Raw genomic sequence first — 20298 nt, 5'->3', positions numbered from 1 at the left:
AGACCAATCATTAACTCATGTACCTTGATGAATTTATATTTATCCATCCTTTTAGCCTACATGTGGCCACGAGTGGATTGACTATTGGCAAATCATACAAGAGTATAAAGCTAACTAGCTGATTCAGAAACCAAAGATTTGTTTTGTCAGGCATGACTTGACTCAATGAAAAAAATATCATCTTTGGAGAATGAGAGTTCAAACTCCACCTTGGACACTTATTGTGTAATGACAGACAAAAAGCTGACCCTCTAAAACTCAATGATTAACATAGGCACTACTTTTTAATGCTTGATTTATGAGACTTAATTTTCTTCCATAGCTCCAACTCACCGCTCTGAAAATAAGACTAAATATTTTTGAATAGTAATACCACTAAACAAGTATGTTATCTTGTCAAAGGGCTATTTGTTAAAGGAAAATTCATAGATGTCTTTTAAAGGATAATAAAATAATTAATAAGATGTAGAAAATTATCTACGAAGTTCACATGCCAAGTTTTGATATTTCTAAAGTATATTTTGAACAAGAAAAGTTTGAATATACACCACATACTATATGTATACAGTCTATTTTCAAGAGTCATTAAGTAGAAATGACTTTCACTCACAAATTTTCCCGTTGATTTTGAACCAGTTTCATGTTCCTTATTCAAGTCATCAAGTTCTTCATGACACTAATGATAGCAAAAACCAATTCATACAAACTTTCATCAAAGTATCTGTAAAGGAAATTCCATGATAGAAGTTAAAACATTACGAAAAAACAGATCTTACCTTTCATAGCCCTGAATTCAAATAATACCAAAACAATCAATTGGTAGGGAGGGGAGAATCATAGTATTTAGAGTCATATAGGCAAAAAAGAAAATTCATTCTGTCTGAATTTTCTACGTCAGCCAGCTGTATAAGCATTATATTGGGCACCACCAAAATCTATTGTATGTGAATTTTCATTTATATTAGTGAAAACATCAATAACTTTGTTATTCATTATACCCTAAGATAAAATTACACTTTATTCTTTGTACATCATTTTCCCCCTTTTTAAATTTTGTTAACAGAAAAATAAAAAAAATTAATATTTAAGGAACCGTTTTAGTTAGAAAAACTCAGATCCAAATGAATAGTTGAAAAGATTAAATCTGCCAGGCTGCAAATGTTCTTGAATGTATATATATATATATATATATAAATTTTGTTCCATACTCCCTAAATTCAAAGATTGCAATTTCTCTCTTTATACTTCTAAAGATACACTTAACATCACATTCTTTTTCCTCTACCAACTAAGAACATATTCTAAAAGATTATAATCTTGTAATAGCAGGTTTACATGACCAAAATATTCATTTCTAAAATATTCTTCAGCAAAACTCACATTATGTTTTATCAAGTAAAAGGAGTGCTGGAAACCCAGTTGGAGTCAATATTAGTATCAATATTTATGATGGGCCTAAATGTATTAAGTCAGAAGTATCTATTGTAGTTAAAATATTTCTTACAACACATTTTCAAATACTGTTTCATCTGAGAAAAAGAAAATGATGCCAATTGTTAATATTTAGAGTGATGACTTTTACATTTAAAAGTTCACAGTACTTACTTAAGGAAAGAATTATCAAACCAGTTTTCTGTGAGGAAAACAGAGGAATTAAAATTTACTTTTAAATGAATGGAGTAAAAAAAAAAAAAAAACAAACCCCAAAATTACCTGCGCTTTCATTATTAATATTTAATGAAGAAAAATACTATAAGAACAACATACTGATATATTTATGCATCTGCATCCACTTGCTAAGTAGTTTTATAGCACATAGCTTACTATAACTTTTCTTCAAGTGAATGAGAAGATAAAAAGCTAAAAATATTCCTCAAAAACATAGCCAACATGCTATGTCAATATCATAGTTATAATTCAAGATTATTTCTATGACTACAACAGAAATAATTTTGCTATCTTTTGATTAACTTCAGATGTTGTCTAATTTGTATTCATGTCTTATCAAGCAATAAATACTTAACTGGTTGAAATGAAAACTTTTGATTTGGACTACATGTTTTGTATGATTGAGAAAACTTGGCAATCTTTTAAGATTACTTCTGAAAATGTATTGTATCAATATTACTTTCCAATTATAAGGTATTAGGATTTTCTTGGGAAGCCCAAATACTAATAATCTAATACTTCTTATTCTTACTTCAGATATTTGTTATGTTTAAGTATAGCTTTGAACTGTTAGTAGTATGTTAAATGCAATAAATACATCTTATAGATAGAAAATCCTTATTCTGAGTTCTATAAATTTTAACTACATAAAATTTAGAATCTTTATGGTTATGATCTCAATTTTCTCATCCATAAAACAAAGTAGGGATTTGATTAAAGAAGTTCTAAATGCCCCTCCATATTTAAATTCTCTGATCCAAGAGGTCAATTCTAAAGACACAAAGCACAATGTAAAGATACAATATGAGACAAAACATGAGTATGTAAACTTCTATCATTAAAAAAACACTGTTGATGTAATCTATTTGCATTCTTCATATAAAGTCATGTTTATCTAAATCAATGGCTTACTAAGGACATATTTAATTTTTAAAGCCACAATATTAAGAAAAAACAAAATGAATAGAATCTCTGAATCTGTGGAAACAAAGCAATATCAAATTAAGATATAATTAGATAGTTTACTTTGTAAAAGAGCTAAAACCCTTTCCAGGCAACATTCTGGTAGTTATATACTATAGTTAATTTTTATGCAGCACCAAATAGCATCTACAAAACTAAACAATTTTCTCTGATAATCTATGTCAAAATGTTCATTCATTTGGTGTTTCTGAAATGTTGATTAAGAAGCACAAAAAAACTACATATGCCAGAGAAAGAAACAACTGTACTTTCTACTTGCTTTCCACTCCAACACCAAAAATGAATCTATTTTACTGATTTTTAACATCAAGTGGCATGAATTTTTTTTGAAGAACAAAAGTCTAAGCACTTCATTAGAATATTTAAGACACTTCTTTTAAGTAATCTTCCCTTTTTCACTCCCAACTTAAAAAAAAAAAAAAAACAAAAACCAACAACAAACTTTTGTGCTTTATGAATAAAAGCACACATACACCAAAAAATCCAACTTATATAACTTAATACTGGCAGAGAAATTACAAAAACAAAACAAAACAAAAACCCCAGAAATTTTTAGGAAAACTTAATGACCCTTAACTAAAATTCTAATTACATACAATTGGCCATGTAACCCTTCTGGCTTTTCATATTATAACTGATTCCACAATTCAAAGCTTACAGGGATGAGAAAAGATAAACCTGAGAATGATGCTGATTATTATTATTTTTAATCTCTCTTATATTTCAATGTGAAAAAAAGCAAAAACTGTTGAAATGGTATTAATGTAAGATTCTGAAGAAGCTGCAAAAAAAAAAAGAGGAAAATCTAACATAAGCACATTTGCCAATCTAAAAGGAAAAATTATTACCCAAGACGCATGGGAAAAAATATTTACGTGGAATTTTTAATCCAGATTAAAATTCAATAACTTTAACTTGACTATAAAGTTGAACAGAAACCATCTTCTGAGACACACATTAATAAATGTATCAATAGTACTTATATTCAACCAAGCGTCAGTTATTCAATTCAAACTTGTTAGTAACAATCTATTTTTCCACTCAACAGGCATCTTATAGTGGTTTGTCCCAATTACAATTTTGAAACATTGCCTTAGGAAAACAAAATAGAATCAAAATTAAATAAAATTAAAGATAAAAAATACTTGGATGTTAAAATAAAGAAAAATATAGTCCTTGGCAGATGTTAGTTCAAAAACATCTGCAAATGTTTGGAAGTACAGGAAAACTGAAGTTCAACTTCAGTACAAAGCACATTTTTGAAAAAAGTAAAGCTGGTTCTGTGGAACACAAAATCTGTCCACAAATCACCAGCTTTAAAAAAATATTGCTTTATCACACTCTAAAACATAAAATTTGGCTGTAAGAACTGAAGATTTCATTAAAAGATTAAAGTAATCATATTTATTGCATCTTTAGATTGTATTTTAAAACAGTAAATTAATAGTGCACAACAGGCTTCACTTTTTTCTCCCAAAGTATTTAAGGTGGAGGAACTCTATGGTTGCAAAAAAACAAAAACAAAAACAAAAAAAAAAAAAAACTAAGACATTTATAACAAAGTGTAGACTGGTGTGCTTTTCAAAGGGGCCGAAATAACCAACTGCCACCTTTGTGCTCTGACATATTTGAATTAGTGGGTATGTGAACACTAAATCCATTTATTTTAAATTTGTCTACAATAAATGAAAAACACCGCCCTGTACAATCCACTATCATTAGGGAGTACAACAGCAAAAAAAAATTATTATACAATTTATACATACTAAAATATTTTCTTTTTTTTCTTTTTTTACCACTAGAAATAATGCAGAACAAAACCTAATCAATATAAGGACTTAATTTGGAAAAATTAAAAATTAAAACAGGAAAAAAGCCAATTAAGACAGAACAAAGATTCATGGTTGTGAGGTTAGATTAGTAAGTGCAATTTGAGTAGTGAAACATGCTAAAATTGTATCCTTGGGTTTTTGTTTATTTACCAAATCTTTAAATTAAACATGACTCAAGAAACGTCGGAAGCAGGGCAATATAATTGGGAATTTTCATTTCTTTTATCTTTCTGTTACCCAACTTATACAATGCGCAAAGTGCTAAGCAACACTACAAAAACACATTTACATCAACACTGAAGACCTGGGAAAATGAAATTCCAACAATTTTATTTTTTAATGAGCTGTATTTTCTAAATTTTTGTTTTATTTTTTTTCCTGTTTTCATACAGTATTGAAAACAAAACGCGGCACATTCACATTTTCCCGAGGAACTGTAAAGATGATCTCTACAGGGATAACGTTGAAAAGCCTGAAGCTCAATCAATTGATGTTGAAAACTCTCAAAGGGAGTAAAGGCTTGATCTGAATGGTCTAGAACACGTACTGCAATTTAATAGAAGAGATGGTCGTCTTAATATTTAATGATTTAAAAGAACTTCCCAGTTCATGCGAAGAGTATAGTCCAAGAATAAATCAATTTTCTGAACGCATTTTATGCTACGTAAGTGTATACTTTGCGATCCTCAGGTGTTCGTGCCAAATATTCTCTCTCAATAAGTCCTTCAATACGTTTTTTAATAACAACTGGACTTGGTAAGAATCGGGCCTTCAGCTGTTGAGTTACCTAAAGAGGGGGGAAAAAAAAAAAGACCAACCCTTAATCACAGAAAAAGCTGCACTATAAATATGAAAACCTCATCTGTTTTGAATAGGAAAGTCTATGTGTGACCTTTGACTCTAAAACTTAATAGTTTATAAAATTTGATGATGTGCTGAACACTAAAGCTCACTCTGAACTTCACTTTGTTGAAGCAGAAAATTGGTGATAATTAGAATATTGGATAATTTTACTCTAGAATGTATGAGGTGAGTAATAAAGGTAATCCTTGCTAGAGATACTTTTCTCCATCCTGGTCTACAATTCTCCATTTTGTAACTTTTCCAAGATGAAAGCCAAACAATCAAGTGTGAAAAGAAATAAATAAAAAATAAGAAAATGAAGGATCCAAAGCCTATTTTTTATCTAAATTATGGCACTAGCCTTCAATACTACAATCATAATTCAAATTCCTATATAACTGAACAGCTATTTGACAAAAGTGCAAAGTCAAATGATGATTACTAATATTATTGTACAGATAAAGAAAATTCAAAATCACATCTGCGAGACTCAAATGGGTTAATATATAAATATTATATGATATGTAAACCTTAAAGTACTATGCATTAAATGCCAAGTATTATCATTTGATGAATCTGAAACTGAATCTCAATACATGTAATGATTTTAAGGTGATGTTAAAACATTCACTGTTCTGAAGCAGATGACACAAAATAAGTCAAGCAAAAAAGCTACTCTGATAGACCACAAACATCATCATGAAAGCAATGTTCTTTCATTCTGCTGTAATTTTTCTTTATTAAATACTCAAACTTTTTTACTTCTGAAATAACTACAAATTTTTTTTTTCCCTAGAAAAGGCATTAAAAATGGTAAGGCCATCATTACTATATTATTCTTTCTAGTGTAAATTTTAGCAGAAACATGTAAAGATACCGATCTGGAGGGAGAAAAATGGTTCCTCAATATTTTTTAGACATTTTTTAAAAGCTCTTAAATGTTATATTTTCTATTATTACAAATAAATGTGAATCGTTATTTTTATTTATTATTGTTATTACTAGATTTATTTTTTGAAACACGGCACCTGAACTATGAAAAAAAGTCTGTCCTTTAAAATTGAAGAGATTTTAATGTCTTGGTTATCAATGGCTATTAGTAAAGTTTACTTTTACTCGTTGACAACCCATATTTTAAAATTTTATATAAAAAAGTAATTCTTACTGGTTCTCCTGTTCATTTAGGATGTTTTAATAATCTTACCTCTGCTACTAGCACATTGTGCTGCATCTTCTTTCTAGATTTCATTATCCGTACTATAGCAGCCTCTATCTCATGCTTTCTGTCGTCATCTACTTTCTGCCTTGTTTCTTTTCTTTCTGGGTCTGATTCCCCTTGTTTGGCAGCAACTATAAGAGTAATAAAGCAAATGGTATATAAGTTATTTACAATAAAACAAGTTATATACAATAAAATGTTATTTACAAGATATACACAGAATGAATATAGGGATGTTCACTGACAATGTTCCTGTAAATAAGTTGACATTTTTCCCAATATTTAAATAATATTATATCTATAAACAATCATAACTATTCATAATATATTATCACATATAATTTAATTCTTACTTAAGTTATATCCTACTTTAACACTATACTATTCAGTAATTTTTTTTGAAGATCACATTTTATATATGACACAACAAAATGACAAGAAATCTAGTTTCAGGTTCCTTCGCTCTCATTTTTCCTTCCTTTCTCTAAGTCAGGAACTCTTTTAAAAAGGAAAAGAAAAAAATAAAGTAATTTCAAAGGTAGTTTCTGGACCTGTTTAATACTGGAATTTGTCAGGGCAACAAAATTCACTGCAGGTTCATTTTATTTCCATGATACAATTAAATCATGTGTCACAAGGGGACTTTCCAGACTCACCTATTCCATCTAAATTGCCTGTACCATCTCATGAGGCCCAATGAATCAATATGTGTTGTGAATGTGGGGCTATTTCTTCTTAAAGCTTACTTACTTAAATTTCATATGGCAAAAGAATGAAAACTCAGGAAGGAAAACATTAGTTTCCAAGATACTCTTAGTTAAAAATACTATTGAACACATAAAGTAACTACTTTTATTACTATTTTTTAATTCCTTATGTTGTTGTGAATTGTGAACTAATATTTTTTTTTAAAGCAACAACAAAACGATCAACAAAATGGAAAGGAATTTTAAAATATCTGCATGTAAATAGAAACCATTAATTTCTTGGTAGAGATTCATATTCTATGGCGAACTTTTAAAAATATGTATGAACAAATTCTTTTCTAAAGGAACATGAAGAAATAATTCCACTTGAGACATTTGAAAGTTCTTTTTATTATTGCAATTAAATAAAAGTAACATAACGAAACTCTGTTATATTTATGCAAAAAAAAAAAAAAAAAAAATCCAAGCATCAGTTTCTCAACAGTTTCTTAAAGGATTTTGATTCATGAAAAATAAGTCTTTTTGTTACCCATCTGAATATTGGAAAATGTTCATATTCTGTAATTTTTAATTTACTCTTCTGCATATTCACTTTTTTCCCTTCAAGCTCAGGTGAGCAATACTAAAAATCCATTCTTAACGTAAGATTTCAGCATTACATGATGTTTTTAAGGAACAACAGGAAACACCAGTACAGATACCTGTTTGAATCTTGACTCTGTGCAGTTTGGATGTGAACTGGTCATTCACCGTAAACATGTGACCATTTTCTATTTCCTTTGACTTGGGCTCTTTTGTGAGAACACGTTGTGTTGGTTTGCCACATGCAAGGGACTGCAGGGCCCTAACAAGTTCTCTTTCAGGGATATCAGTCTCTTGTTGAATTTCCTGAAAATTTATCAGATCAATACAATTAGATTTTTTTTTTTTTGAAGAAAGATCCAAACAGATTAGGCTATCAGAAAAGAGAATGACTAAGAAGTCAAGGGAAATTATATTAAAGTAAACTCACAAAAGTGCCATCTCTACATATATCACATTATAATAAAACTTCAGCCAACTGGGAAAAGGACCAATGTGAATCAAAGAACATTTTTAAAATAAATTTTTAACACTTGAAAATAAAGCATTTTCATCGTTTTCAGGAGTTTTCAAATAATTAGGTCAGCAGTATATATACAAGTAGGGGTCATTCAGGAAGAATGAATTGTGACTATCAAGACTCATTCCCAGACATTTCCAAATTAACAAAACTTTTGCAGGCATATAAAAATATTTCCTCTAGATGTACTAATGCCATCAATTTCCTTAGTAAACACTTTTAAAAAATTGAAAATGGTACAACTATTCCCTAGCTAAAATCACAAATTTTAAAATAGTAAGTTCAAATTAATACAATTTATGGTACATAATTTAGAACATGAAAATATTTAAACATGGTTGGTAATTAACACTAAGCAAAAGTTAAATCACAGAGAAACAGTATAAGATATATAATGCTAAAAAACCCCAAAAACCTGTCATTAGAATAAATGTATGATCTATTTTTTCTCATACACATTCTAATTGGTCTAACTTCACTCCATAGAAGCAATGTGAAAGGGAAAAAATCTTTTTACTCTTTTACTTCAAACTCCAGTATGCTTTTTAGCCACTAACCACTATTTTCATGATCACTGGGGTCTGGAGCAAATATCTAACAAAATGAGGTTGGTACCTTTGGTCTTGTTTCACTGTATTAGGAAGCCTGTTCTTTTTCAAGGGTCCAGTTTATCATTATCAGACACAAATCATTCCTAAAGAAAAGGCAAGGGAGCAGCTCAGAAGAGTGGGCTAAACTCCTGCCACCACCTCAGCAGCACTGCACAATATGAACACATAAACAGGAATGATCAAGCTCACTGTTTATGTGACTGATGAGCTGAATCACTTTTCAAAGATCAAGAATGCTTTAGTATATCTTCTTATATAATTTCTTGATTTCTTTTATAATTGGGAAGTGATGAATTCTAAGTGACATGGTCATCATCAATGACTACATATTTTTCCTCTTAGCAATTTCTTTCATTTTAATTACTTCATTTCCATTGCTGAAACTTATAAACTTTAGGCAATTGAAAAAGGAGGGTTGGGAAACAGATTTTTTCAACTTCAGGAGATGGTAAACATAAATTTTTTAATTTGTCATTTAGTCTAGAGGAGATAATCACTGAAGCCCTCTATTTTTGAAGATTTAAGTTGCCTAATCAAATTTAAACAAGGAAAAATTTTGATTACATTGTGGCATAACACCTTTTAAAAAAAACTTTGATGCAAGAATTAATATGATTCTAGCTAGTATTGATCATAGCACAATTAACTTGGTCTATCAAAGTTCTATATCTAATTAATAAATCCTGCATAATTAAGAATACTCTGAAAATATGTTTATAAAATAAGTTAGTGACTACTGAGGGAACTCGCTTGTCATTCAAGACAAGACAAATGGCTGGGTTCCCTCCCCAAAAAATGGTTCCTCAAATCAAAGTTATGACTTTTAGAAGAAAATCATCCATTTAAAATTCTTTAGTTTACATTGGATCATTTGCTCAAGAAAAATATCTTAACTCAAATTAAAAGTCAATTGATTTTCTTGCTAAGTTTGCACCAAGATCAAAAAATAGTCTTTTTAAAAGGAAATATGACATCCGGTACACAGGAAATAAGTAATATATATAAAACTGTGTGTTGTGTGTGTGTTCGTTTTAGGAAAGAAAAAAAAAAGAGGAGAAAAAGACTTTTTTGGCCAAAAAAAGTATAATGGAGAGGGATTAGCAACATTTCTATCTAGGAAACCAACTCCAAATTCTAACAATTAATTCTAGTTTGAAAAGAAATTGAATGGAAAGAACAGGGGACATTTTAAAAGTACAATGATTCCTATGAAGAAGCCAAAGTCTATTCTGTGGACAGAAAGGAAGGACAATCACCAGGGGTATGATGTTTAATGGCTTAAAGGAGTCTCTAATCAGAAGAATGGGGTGAGTCAATTTTAGCACCATGAAAGACATGTGTCACTGGATCTTCATTCTCATAGGATATTCTAGCAAGGAACTGTGAGTTGGAACAAAAAATTGCAATAAAAGTCAACTCCACAAATAAACAATACTAAAATAATGTTTCAAAGACTTTCAAGCACAGTTTTATGTAAATTTCCATAAAGCAGAAACGAGATAGGTAGCATTACATTAAGACACAGAAATTGTCATCTTCAAGTTAAAATGATACCAGTTAAAAGTCAGAGTTGTAAATCATACCTCAAATGTATATTTTTCTCTATTATTAAAGAGCATTAATATTGTCATCTGGAAAGTAGAGACTTGCAATATGTGCTTCCGTGTATTAGAGCCAGTAACTTGGGCACCTCCAACACCAACTTCTGATCCATCTTCCTATTTTTTAAAATAAAAATATAACAATAAAAAGTCTTGTTTTCTATTTAAACTTCAATTACTTCTAGAGTACACTGTCTTTTATTCTCATAAAAATTTCATAGCTACTGTCACTTTGCCTGGGATATATAATACAGATGGATCAGGATTTAGAAACAAGGAGTTTTAGTACTAAGAAATAATATACTGGATATGTAAATGACACAGAAATTATTTTAAAACAATTAAATGGGAAAAAAAAATCTTAGGTAGTGAAAAGGTCTGTAGCTTAATAATTTACTAAGGATTAATAATATAAGACTTTGAAGGAATAACAATATAAGATTTTCATATATATTTTGGAAATATACTGATTTTTTTCAAAACCATTCCAAAAATAATTTTAGAAAAAGATTAACAAATTTATTCTTATGTAAGTTAAATAGGAAAAAAAAATCATGTATACAATGCAAAACTTCAATCCCTGTCCAAAAAAAAAAAAAATTTACAAGGGAAAAACATCTATCTGTGAGAAAATGTTGGTTGATACTCATAATCTCTGTCACCAACTTGGAAACTGGCTGAATGCATTGTAATTGTTACAGTAATGGAATATGATGGTTCCATTAAAAACAATATATAGAAAGCACACAGTGAAATGTGGAAAGAATTATGAGATGATCCAGAAAGAACAAGCATCACAAGTATAACTAGATATTTATTAAAAAAAGAAAGGAGCATAAATTATTAAACATTTGTTAAATGCTTGGTATTTATATAAGGTTTATTTTGCATATTTATTTATTTATTTTTGGTTAATAAATAATTTTAAAGTTTTCTTTTAAAGTCTACTAGTAGTAACTCAATTCCAACTTCCAAACATTGATTTATCTGAAGAATCTTTGTAACCCTTGGTTATTTTATCCCTGATTGGTAAGCATACTTCAATTTTATCTCAGGGATATTGCTTACTTCAACGTATCTTCAAATTTATATAAGTGATGGATTTTAAAATAGTATGAATATATTATTAAAATGATAAAAAAATGAATGTAGTTTCATTCCAATCTATACACAATTGTGATAATTCTAAACTTGTTTTATGGAGATAGTGATTGGATTTATGATTTTGCTGGCATAGGAAACTCTTGGGTGAGGGAAGTCTCCCATGGAAACTGGTACTTTCCTTCATCACCTTAGAACTACTGAGTGCACCGAGGTTAAGTGACTTGCTCAGGGATCACTAATTCAGTGCATATCAGAAACAGGACTTCTTTCTGACTCAGACTGGCTCTCTGTTCATTACACCAAACTGCCTCCTTTATATTATACACAGTTGACAATAACATCAAGACAGAAAAATTTTATCCATTAGTAAATTAGAATTATTATTTTAAGTCAGCTTATTCTTTTAACATTTTTATTTTTATAAATTTTCTTGAGGCACTTAAAGCAAGCAAAAGATTGAGAAAAGCAAACAATAAAACACAATCTCATTGTTCTGAATTAAATATTAAAAGATTCATTAAATTTTCCTAATTTAAAAATGCCAGCCAATTATAAAATTTCATATTTATTTTACTAACTTTCAACTTTTTTGCCTACTTGCAAAATTATCTAGCCCATGACATCTCAGGATTACCAGAACATAAAGTCACCTTTGGCGAATTTAAAATTAAAAAATTTATATACTTTAATGCTTATATGATTAAAAAGAAATTAAGCTTTCTATGAGAATTATTAGTCTTAGTAATTGTTAGCACTTAGACCAGGGGTTCTCAAACTGTGGCCTGCTAAGGATGTTTATGCGGCCCACCAGGTATGGCAAATGGGCTGAGGGGCAGAGACAGAGTGTGAGTTTTTGTTTTTACTATAGTCTGGCCCTCCCACAGTCTAAGGGACAGTGAACTGGCCCCTTATCTAAAAGTTTGAGGACCACTGACTTAGACCTTCGGACAAGACTGATAGCAAATAACCTGTTTGTAAAATGAAAAAATTTAAATGAGGTAAGAAAACAATCAAAATCCAGGTTCTTATCTACCAGCCCTCTTAAGAATTTGTATGACATAGCTATAGTCTATATAACCAAAGAAAAGTTAACCAAATAATTTATTTCAAAGACAGTATTTTTAAAATTTAAATTACTTAGTGTAGGTATATACAAAAATTCAAACACTTACCTTTTTAACTGGTCCATAAAAGGTGGCATTGAGATCTGCAGAACCCATATGGTGCTGGAGTGTCAGTTGGCGACCACTGTGTTTGGCTAAATAAAACCTACAGCATTACAAAAAAAATAACAATTCACATACAAAAAAATTTAACAATTCATATACTTTATATATTTTAAAATATAGACAAGATAATAACCAACTATATCTTGTAGCTGAGAAAATCAATGGCCAAAGAGAATTGACTTGCTCTAAGTCCACACTAAGTACATATGGAAGAATGGAGCCAACCTTCAAAGAGGCACTTAGTAGAGGCACTGTCACTCAGGTAATATTTCAGCATAGAAACTGAAAATTCTTAAAATAGCCATTATGTTATAATTTAATAGTAGTTGAGTATTGAGTCTATGCCTGTGCCCCCTGCCTCCATGTATTCCTGCAAAAGACTTTTCAAAAAAGTATCAAATAGAAGACTAATAATATATTACTCTCAAAAACAATCCAGCATAAAATCGATGTGCCAATTTTCCAAACACTACTATTTTAAGATCCATCAAGAATTTTATAGTTGGCATACTTTTCAAGATCTTTTCATTCACAGCAATTAAAACAGCCCTCTACTCATTGCTGATATACTACTTGAAACTACTTTTATGATATTCCTGGGTCCCCCAGTCTTACTAAAGTAGTAAAATGGTAGCATTTTAGATGAAATTTAATGATTTTTACCATATATGCAAAAGAAAAAAATGCATTTAATCTGTATTCTTTTTTTTAAATTTCTAACTTACTTCAACGTGAAGCAGTATTGGAAACACAAAGCCTAATTTAGTATTTACCTTCTAAATATTTCAAAAGCATGTCTTGGTGCTGGCGGGATGTTGCACTTTGGTGTAGCTGACTGAGTGGGCCAGTATCCTGTTGTGAGGACTCGAACTGTGAGGTCAACACCACCTAATGATACCTATGCACAACAGGGAAAAATATCTCAAATTTTAATTAGAATCAATTATATCTTTCAATTAATACAATGAGTTACTGCTATAAGGCTGGCCTTAAGCTGGTAACAAGCACATGGCAAAGCAGGGTTCTAATCTCTAAGATTACTTATTTAATATCCCATCTTCATACACAAGTATAATTTCCTCTGCCTAAAACAGAGCACATAGCAGAAATATAACATGTACTGTTAAATTTTGTGACCTTCCTTTACCATCTACTAGACTTGACCTTTTCAAAAACCTACCAGTATTTACTACATATAAAGAAATAATGTTGGTAAGAGCTAAAGATCTGAGAGAAAAATATTGAGCAGTCAAGCGATCCTATGAAATTAACTATAGAGAACTGTTTCAGTTTAAGAACGAGGGTCAATAGTGAAAAGGTTAAAGAAAAACAAGTTGTGACCTTTAAACACATTTATAAGGTCATGAAGTTTACTTTAAGCTGTAAAGAAAATTGTCAAGGAATCACAAACAATCACTTTCTTTAAAGATACTTCTAGTGTTAGTTCTTTGCTGAAGTTTTAGAAACATTATGGGCATCCCTGAATTACAAATGTACAAATAAAACAAAAATCCTTTTAATTTCAATTCAACATTTCAACCCACTTAATTAAGTTTTCCATTTCTTCATACCTTAACTTATATAAGCCTCATTAAAAAAGTTTGAAGTATTTTAACTATATGATGCAAGTTTATTTAACTATCATAAACTATGACTCTTCAGATACTTATTTTCACAGCATTGTATTGAGGATGCAATAACAAAAACATAATTCCTGAACTTAAAGGCAGATATCTTAGAAGAATAACTCAGGGCAAAAAATCAGGAAGATTGGAGAATGTTTCATGGAGGAAATGGCGATTCTACTGAGACTTGGAACACAAGAATTCAGCGAGATAAGGATGAGAAGAAAGTGTATTGTGGGCTTCAAAGTATGGGTTGTGCATATACCTAGGTGAGAGGAATTTCAAGTTTGATTAGAACAAAGTTCATAAAGGAAAGTATTGTGTAATAAGACAGCAAAGAATCGCGGGAACCAGATGGTAGTGGACTTAAAATATGCCAGGCTACTAGCTAGTGAAGGTTTTGATTAAGGGAGTGATATTAGACTTTTATCTAGAAAATAATTGTGTGAAGGATGAAATATATTTTGGAGGTATATGGAAGCAGGAAAACCAGTCTAATGCAGTACTCGGCAGGTGACGACTGTGTGAACAATAAAAGAATGTAATGAATTCACGAGATATTATGGGGGTTTTAATGGAGAAGTCCTTTGCAGCTTACTGGATATATTAGATGTGAGATGCCAAGAAATTAATAATTTATAGGCTATCCATTTGGATACTGGAAAGATTATGGCACCCTGAAAGAAACAGAAGTATGGATGAGCAAGAGAAAAATATTCAAGTTCTGCTGTTAAATTACTAAGTTTGAGTGCATATTAAACTACTTTGAGACATTTAGCAACAGCTGATAATGTGAGACTGGAGTTTAGGAAAGAAAGGGACAGGAAAGTTATTGAAAGCTTAAGAATGGGCATTAAAACTAGTTAAAGTGACTCATTCATTCAAACTTGTTCTCAAAATAAATGTTCTCTTGTTTATGCTTATTTCATTCTTCATTATTTCATGAGTCATATTGTCTTTATGAGACCTTTAATTGAAAATCTGTCTACAAAAGTTCCCCGAATTGTTTTTCTTCTGATCTTGCTTACATGTTTTATTTGCACAAAACCTTTTAAATTTAATGTAACTGATATTATTCCATTTTCACACCTTTGCTTTTGCTTATTCATAAATTGGCTACCTATCGTTAAGTTTTCTAAGTCACATGTTCCATGTTCTTCAACTTTTCTTATTTTGACCTTATCCTGATCAATGCCCAGTTTCTGCCACATTGTTTTCCAGTTTTTAACAAATAATGAATTCTTATCCCCAAATCTTAAAGTTTTTAAATTTGTCAAACAAAAGAGGAGTCTGTGTATTTTCCTGTTGTAAAGTATAAGTCTATTCTATTTGCTGATCTACCTTTCTTAGTATTTGATAGTTTTGATCATTACTGCCTTAAAACATAATTTAAGATTTATTGCTACTAAACCTTTCTTCCTTTACATTTTTTTCATTAGTTCCTTTAAACTTTTACTTTTTTGTACTTTCAAATGAAGCATCATGTATTTCTAATTTAATTGGTATGGCCTTGAATAGATAAATTGGTATAGGTTTTGGTAAAATTGTCATTATATGGAGATGTCTACCCACAAATAATTATTCTCCAATCATCTTAATCTGGTTTTATTTATATAAAAATGTTTGTTGTTGTTTTTTTAACATAATTTTGTTTATATAATTTTTGGGTTTCTTTTGGCAAGTGTACTCCTAGGTATTTTACATTATCTACCCTTATTTTAAAAGACAAGGAAAAAATGTATATATAGGCACACAAAATAAATTTCCATATCAATCATGTTACAACACACACACACACACACACACACACACATGTGAAAATATCGCTCCATCTTCATTCAAGTTCAGTTCTCTCTCTGGAGATCATTTTTTTTTTTTTTTTTTTTTTTTGGTCATAGGTCCTTTGGACTGTTTTAGATCACTGTCTTGATCAGAGTAGCTGGGTCTTTCACAGCAGATCACTGTTTTAACACTGCTGTCACTACATACAACTTTTCTAACTTCTGTTCACCTCTTTTACAACAAGTCATGTAAGACTTCCCAGGTTTTTCTAAAACCATGCTGCTTGTCATTCTTATAGCACAGCTATATTCCATCACAATTATGTACCACAACTTGTTCAATCACTCCTTAAATTTATGAGGCTTACTTTTTGAAAAGTTGTAATTATTAGTAAGTTTTTCCTTAAGAGTAAATCTAAATTAATGTTTTTATACTCTAACTTTTTCAAAATCAAAATTAATGCAGAGTGAAGTAGAAGAATTTTACCTGAGAAAGATTTTTATAATAAATTTCTCTGATGAAAGTCTAATATTCCAAAACATATGATAAATTGATTCAACCATATAAGAACAAAAGCCATTTCTCCAATAGAGAAATGAATAAAAAGCACATAAAAAAGTTCCAAATTATATATTATTTTAAAATACAATTTAACATAAATAGAACGTGATAAAGAGAAATAAGAAATCTGAAGAGCTACCCCCCCAAAAAAAATCTGAAGGATTCTCATTCATTTTTCCACCTTCCTTTTCTATCTCAGAGCTTTCAGGCTCCCTTGCTCCTTCTCACTCAAAGCAAATTTATCCTTCTTCTCCCCCTCTCCCCATTCCTCTAGTACTTTATTCTAGACATACTGATACTTTCTCCCAGGATACATTGGTTTACTCATCTTAGTCTAAAAATCTGTTCAGTATTCTTCAGGCCTAAGAAACTTGTTCTTGAAACATTTTTTATTCTGTCCAGTTAATATTCTATCTCTCTACTTCATATCACTATCAAACTTTTTGAAAAAAAAAAAAAAAAAAAAAAAAAAAATGGATCCATACCCATTGCTCCAAACCCCTATAATGTGGCTTTCAAATTGCCTATAGAAGGTCATCAATAGCTTCCTAATTACCCCTTTTGTCTTTACTTTCTTTGGCCTATCTATCTAATCTACTTACCTACCTATCTATAGCATATATATATATATATATATATATATATATATATATATATATATATATATATATATATATATATATATATATATATATATATATATATGAACAACCTCTCAATGTTGATAAGAAGAGAACCATAGGGAAGAATCTGTATGTGAGTGAATGTATGCAGCCAAATTAATTATAACTTGTGTCCTTCCCACACTCAAGATAGATGGGAGACTGATCTCTCTCTCTCTCTCTCTCTCTCTCTCTCTCTCTCTCTCTCTCTCTCTCTCTCTCTCTCTCTCTCTCACACTCACACACACACACACACACATATATATATATATATGAAAAAAGCAAGCAGGATGATTTAAGAAAAACATAGCCAACATATTGTTTAATTCAAAGTGAGAGAAATATTTATTTCTATTCTAGGATTAAGGCTTTTTCTTTTTCTTTCCTCATTCATAGAGCAGCCCCTTTAGGGTCAATCAGCTAGTCCCTGAAAGACAAGGCTTACAGATGAGATTTCTCAAATCGTATGAGAATATTTTCCTAAATCGTGAGTGGGAGGACCCCACCCAACCTAAGAGACCTTGGTTTAGAGTTTAAAAAGAATCTAATCTGATTAATTTCTGTCTCAAAGCAATGAAGTCATTCCCTTCTATTAGGTTACCCAGCTCCTGAAGGAGAAAACCAACCAGAGTGGAGAATAGACATGGATTCTTTTGTTCCAACCACTGGAGGTGGCTGAGTGTCTCGATTAAACTACAATCTCAAATATGAGTTGAAAACTTTTAACCCAACTTCCTTTTAAAATGTTTATTAATCAGGGTTCACATCTCTTATCAGGGGTATTCCCTTTCAAAAAAAAAACAAAAAACAAAAAAAAAAAAACATTAAGACATTCAAGTTTATCCATTAGGTATCTTTGGTTATCAAGAAACTACAGACTATCAATTTATCACTAGCTAACCTAATTAATAAATTAATTACCCAGATACTCTATCTCTCTGGTTGTGAAATGAGCAGAACACTGTACATAGTAACATCAAGTTAATCTAGATAATTCTGAAGGACTTTTCATAAAAAAAAAAAAAAAAAAAAAAAAAAAAAATGCTATCCACCTTCAGAGAGAGGGGAGACGGAATGCAGATTAAAGCATAATTTTTTAAAACTTCATTTTCCTTGCCCTCTTCCCCCCCCCAATATAACTAATAGGGAAATATGTTTTGCAGGACTCCACATGTATAATTAATATAACTTTTTTTGCTTTCTCAATGGGTGGGAGGAGCAGATGGAAGGACAGAATTCACAACTCGAAATTTAAAAGAACACAGCAAGTAAATAATAAATTGGGAAAGGAGAAAGGTGGCACACAGAAAGTTGATATGCCTCAAAATAGTTATTAAATGCATTAATATAAATTCCAAAAGAAGAAAAACTGTTTACCAAAATTAACCAAATTGTCTCATTTATCTTGACCCCAAATCTCTTCTGTTCCATATCTCTCCTCTCCACTATAATTGCAGAAAAAAGTCTAAAAGTTATCACAACAAATGAACAAATCCATGATTGAATGAACATATGAAAAAAAAAAAAAAACAAAAAACCACAACCAAACGTAGCATCTGAGAATATTTCTAATTTAATAATGAATCTGTAATGTGAAGCAACCTGCTGTGATTAGAGCCATCTCAACAAATAGGAGATATACTAAATCAATCTTCTTCCATGTTTATTTATGATTGGTATAGTCAAATACTAACCCCCCTCCCCGGATATTACTTAAGATTGATTCCTTAAAAAAAAAAAAAATCCCCCCCTTTTCTTTTTTTTTTTTAGGGGGGCATGAGGGAAAGGGGAGCGTCTTGGTCCAATATAGTATGAGTCCCAAAGTTTAAAAGTCAATATGCTAATATGTAGTTCTAGCAGAGCTGATTAGTTCTGATATGGGCCTTAAATAAAAGGGGTTGGGATACTTTTGTCATATCTTCACATAGACACTCACTGTACATGGTATAATTTTTTTTTTTTTTTTGTATTTGGATAACAAATTTATTTTGAGTTTATTGTGGACTGGACTGCTTTCTAATTTGCTTAATAATTTTTGCCAAAGAGAATGGAATTCTTTCTCAAGTTCACCAAAGATGAGATTCTGTTTTGTGAAATTTCTTTGCTGAGTTTTGCTCACTGGTTTATTTTTCTATTTCTGAACCAGTACCAAAATATTTTCATGATTATAGATTTGTCACAGAATTTGAGGCTTGGAAATACTACTCTCCTCTTCATTCCTATTTTTGCAATTTCTTTATCTAGAAAGTCTATACATTCTTTGTTCATCCAAATGAAACGTGTTATAAGTATTTTGTTTCAGCATTAAAAAATTATTAATAATTAAGTTGCGTTACTTGGAGTTGTCAGCTTTAAATTCTAATGGACTATATAACATACTACATTTATAAATGGAAGCTTATAACCCATATGGACAATCTCAGTCATATTCATTCACAAATATAAACACCAAAGAAGAAATGTTGGGTATGATGTGATTTATCAGATAGATAAACAAATTTTTCTACTATTTTTCAAAGTTTTTGCCCCATACTTGGAAAACTTTATATACACAGTGCTTAGAACATGGCTTTCTATTCCATAAGTAATTAGCATTAATACATAGCTATAACATTACTATAGTAATATCATTTCTACTATGAGGAATTTGTAGTATAATCTAGATTCTTCTGGATGATGTCCAACATTATGTAATACTTTTAGTTTTTTCAAACAAGTTAAAATCAATGTTCTCAATTTTTAAAAATTCAATGTAAATATAAACAAAT

At 30.3% G+C, this 20298-nt stretch overlaps 1 protein-coding gene across 1 annotated transcript in view; it reads right to left on the bottom strand.

Moving 5' to 3' along the window:
* Window positions 1-498: 498 nt before the first annotated feature.
* The window catches only part of CUL3 (cullin 3), a 108663-nt gene continuing 88863 nt past the window's right edge, over window positions 499-20298 (bottom strand). Inside the window, exons 11-16 of the mRNA XM_074298586.1 lie at window positions 13674-13798; window positions 12844-12940; window positions 10550-10684; window positions 7955-8141; window positions 6532-6677; window positions 499-5271 (exon numbers count right to left, since the gene is read on the bottom strand). Coding sequence (XP_074154687.1) covers window positions 5140-5271; window positions 6532-6677; window positions 7955-8141; window positions 10550-10684; window positions 12844-12940; window positions 13674-13798 — 822 coding nt within the window. The 3' untranslated portion in view covers window positions 499-5139. The remainder of the gene's footprint in view (window positions 5272-6531; window positions 6678-7954; window positions 8142-10549; window positions 10685-12843; window positions 12941-13673; window positions 13799-20298) is intronic.

This window comes from Sminthopsis crassicaudata, chromosome 3, assembly GCF_048593235.1.
Source record: "Sminthopsis crassicaudata isolate SCR6 chromosome 3, ASM4859323v1, whole genome shotgun sequence".
NCBI lineage: Eukaryota > Metazoa > Chordata > Mammalia > Dasyuromorphia > Dasyuridae > Sminthopsis > Sminthopsis crassicaudata.
This window is presented reverse-complemented; position numbering and strand designations above follow the sequence as displayed.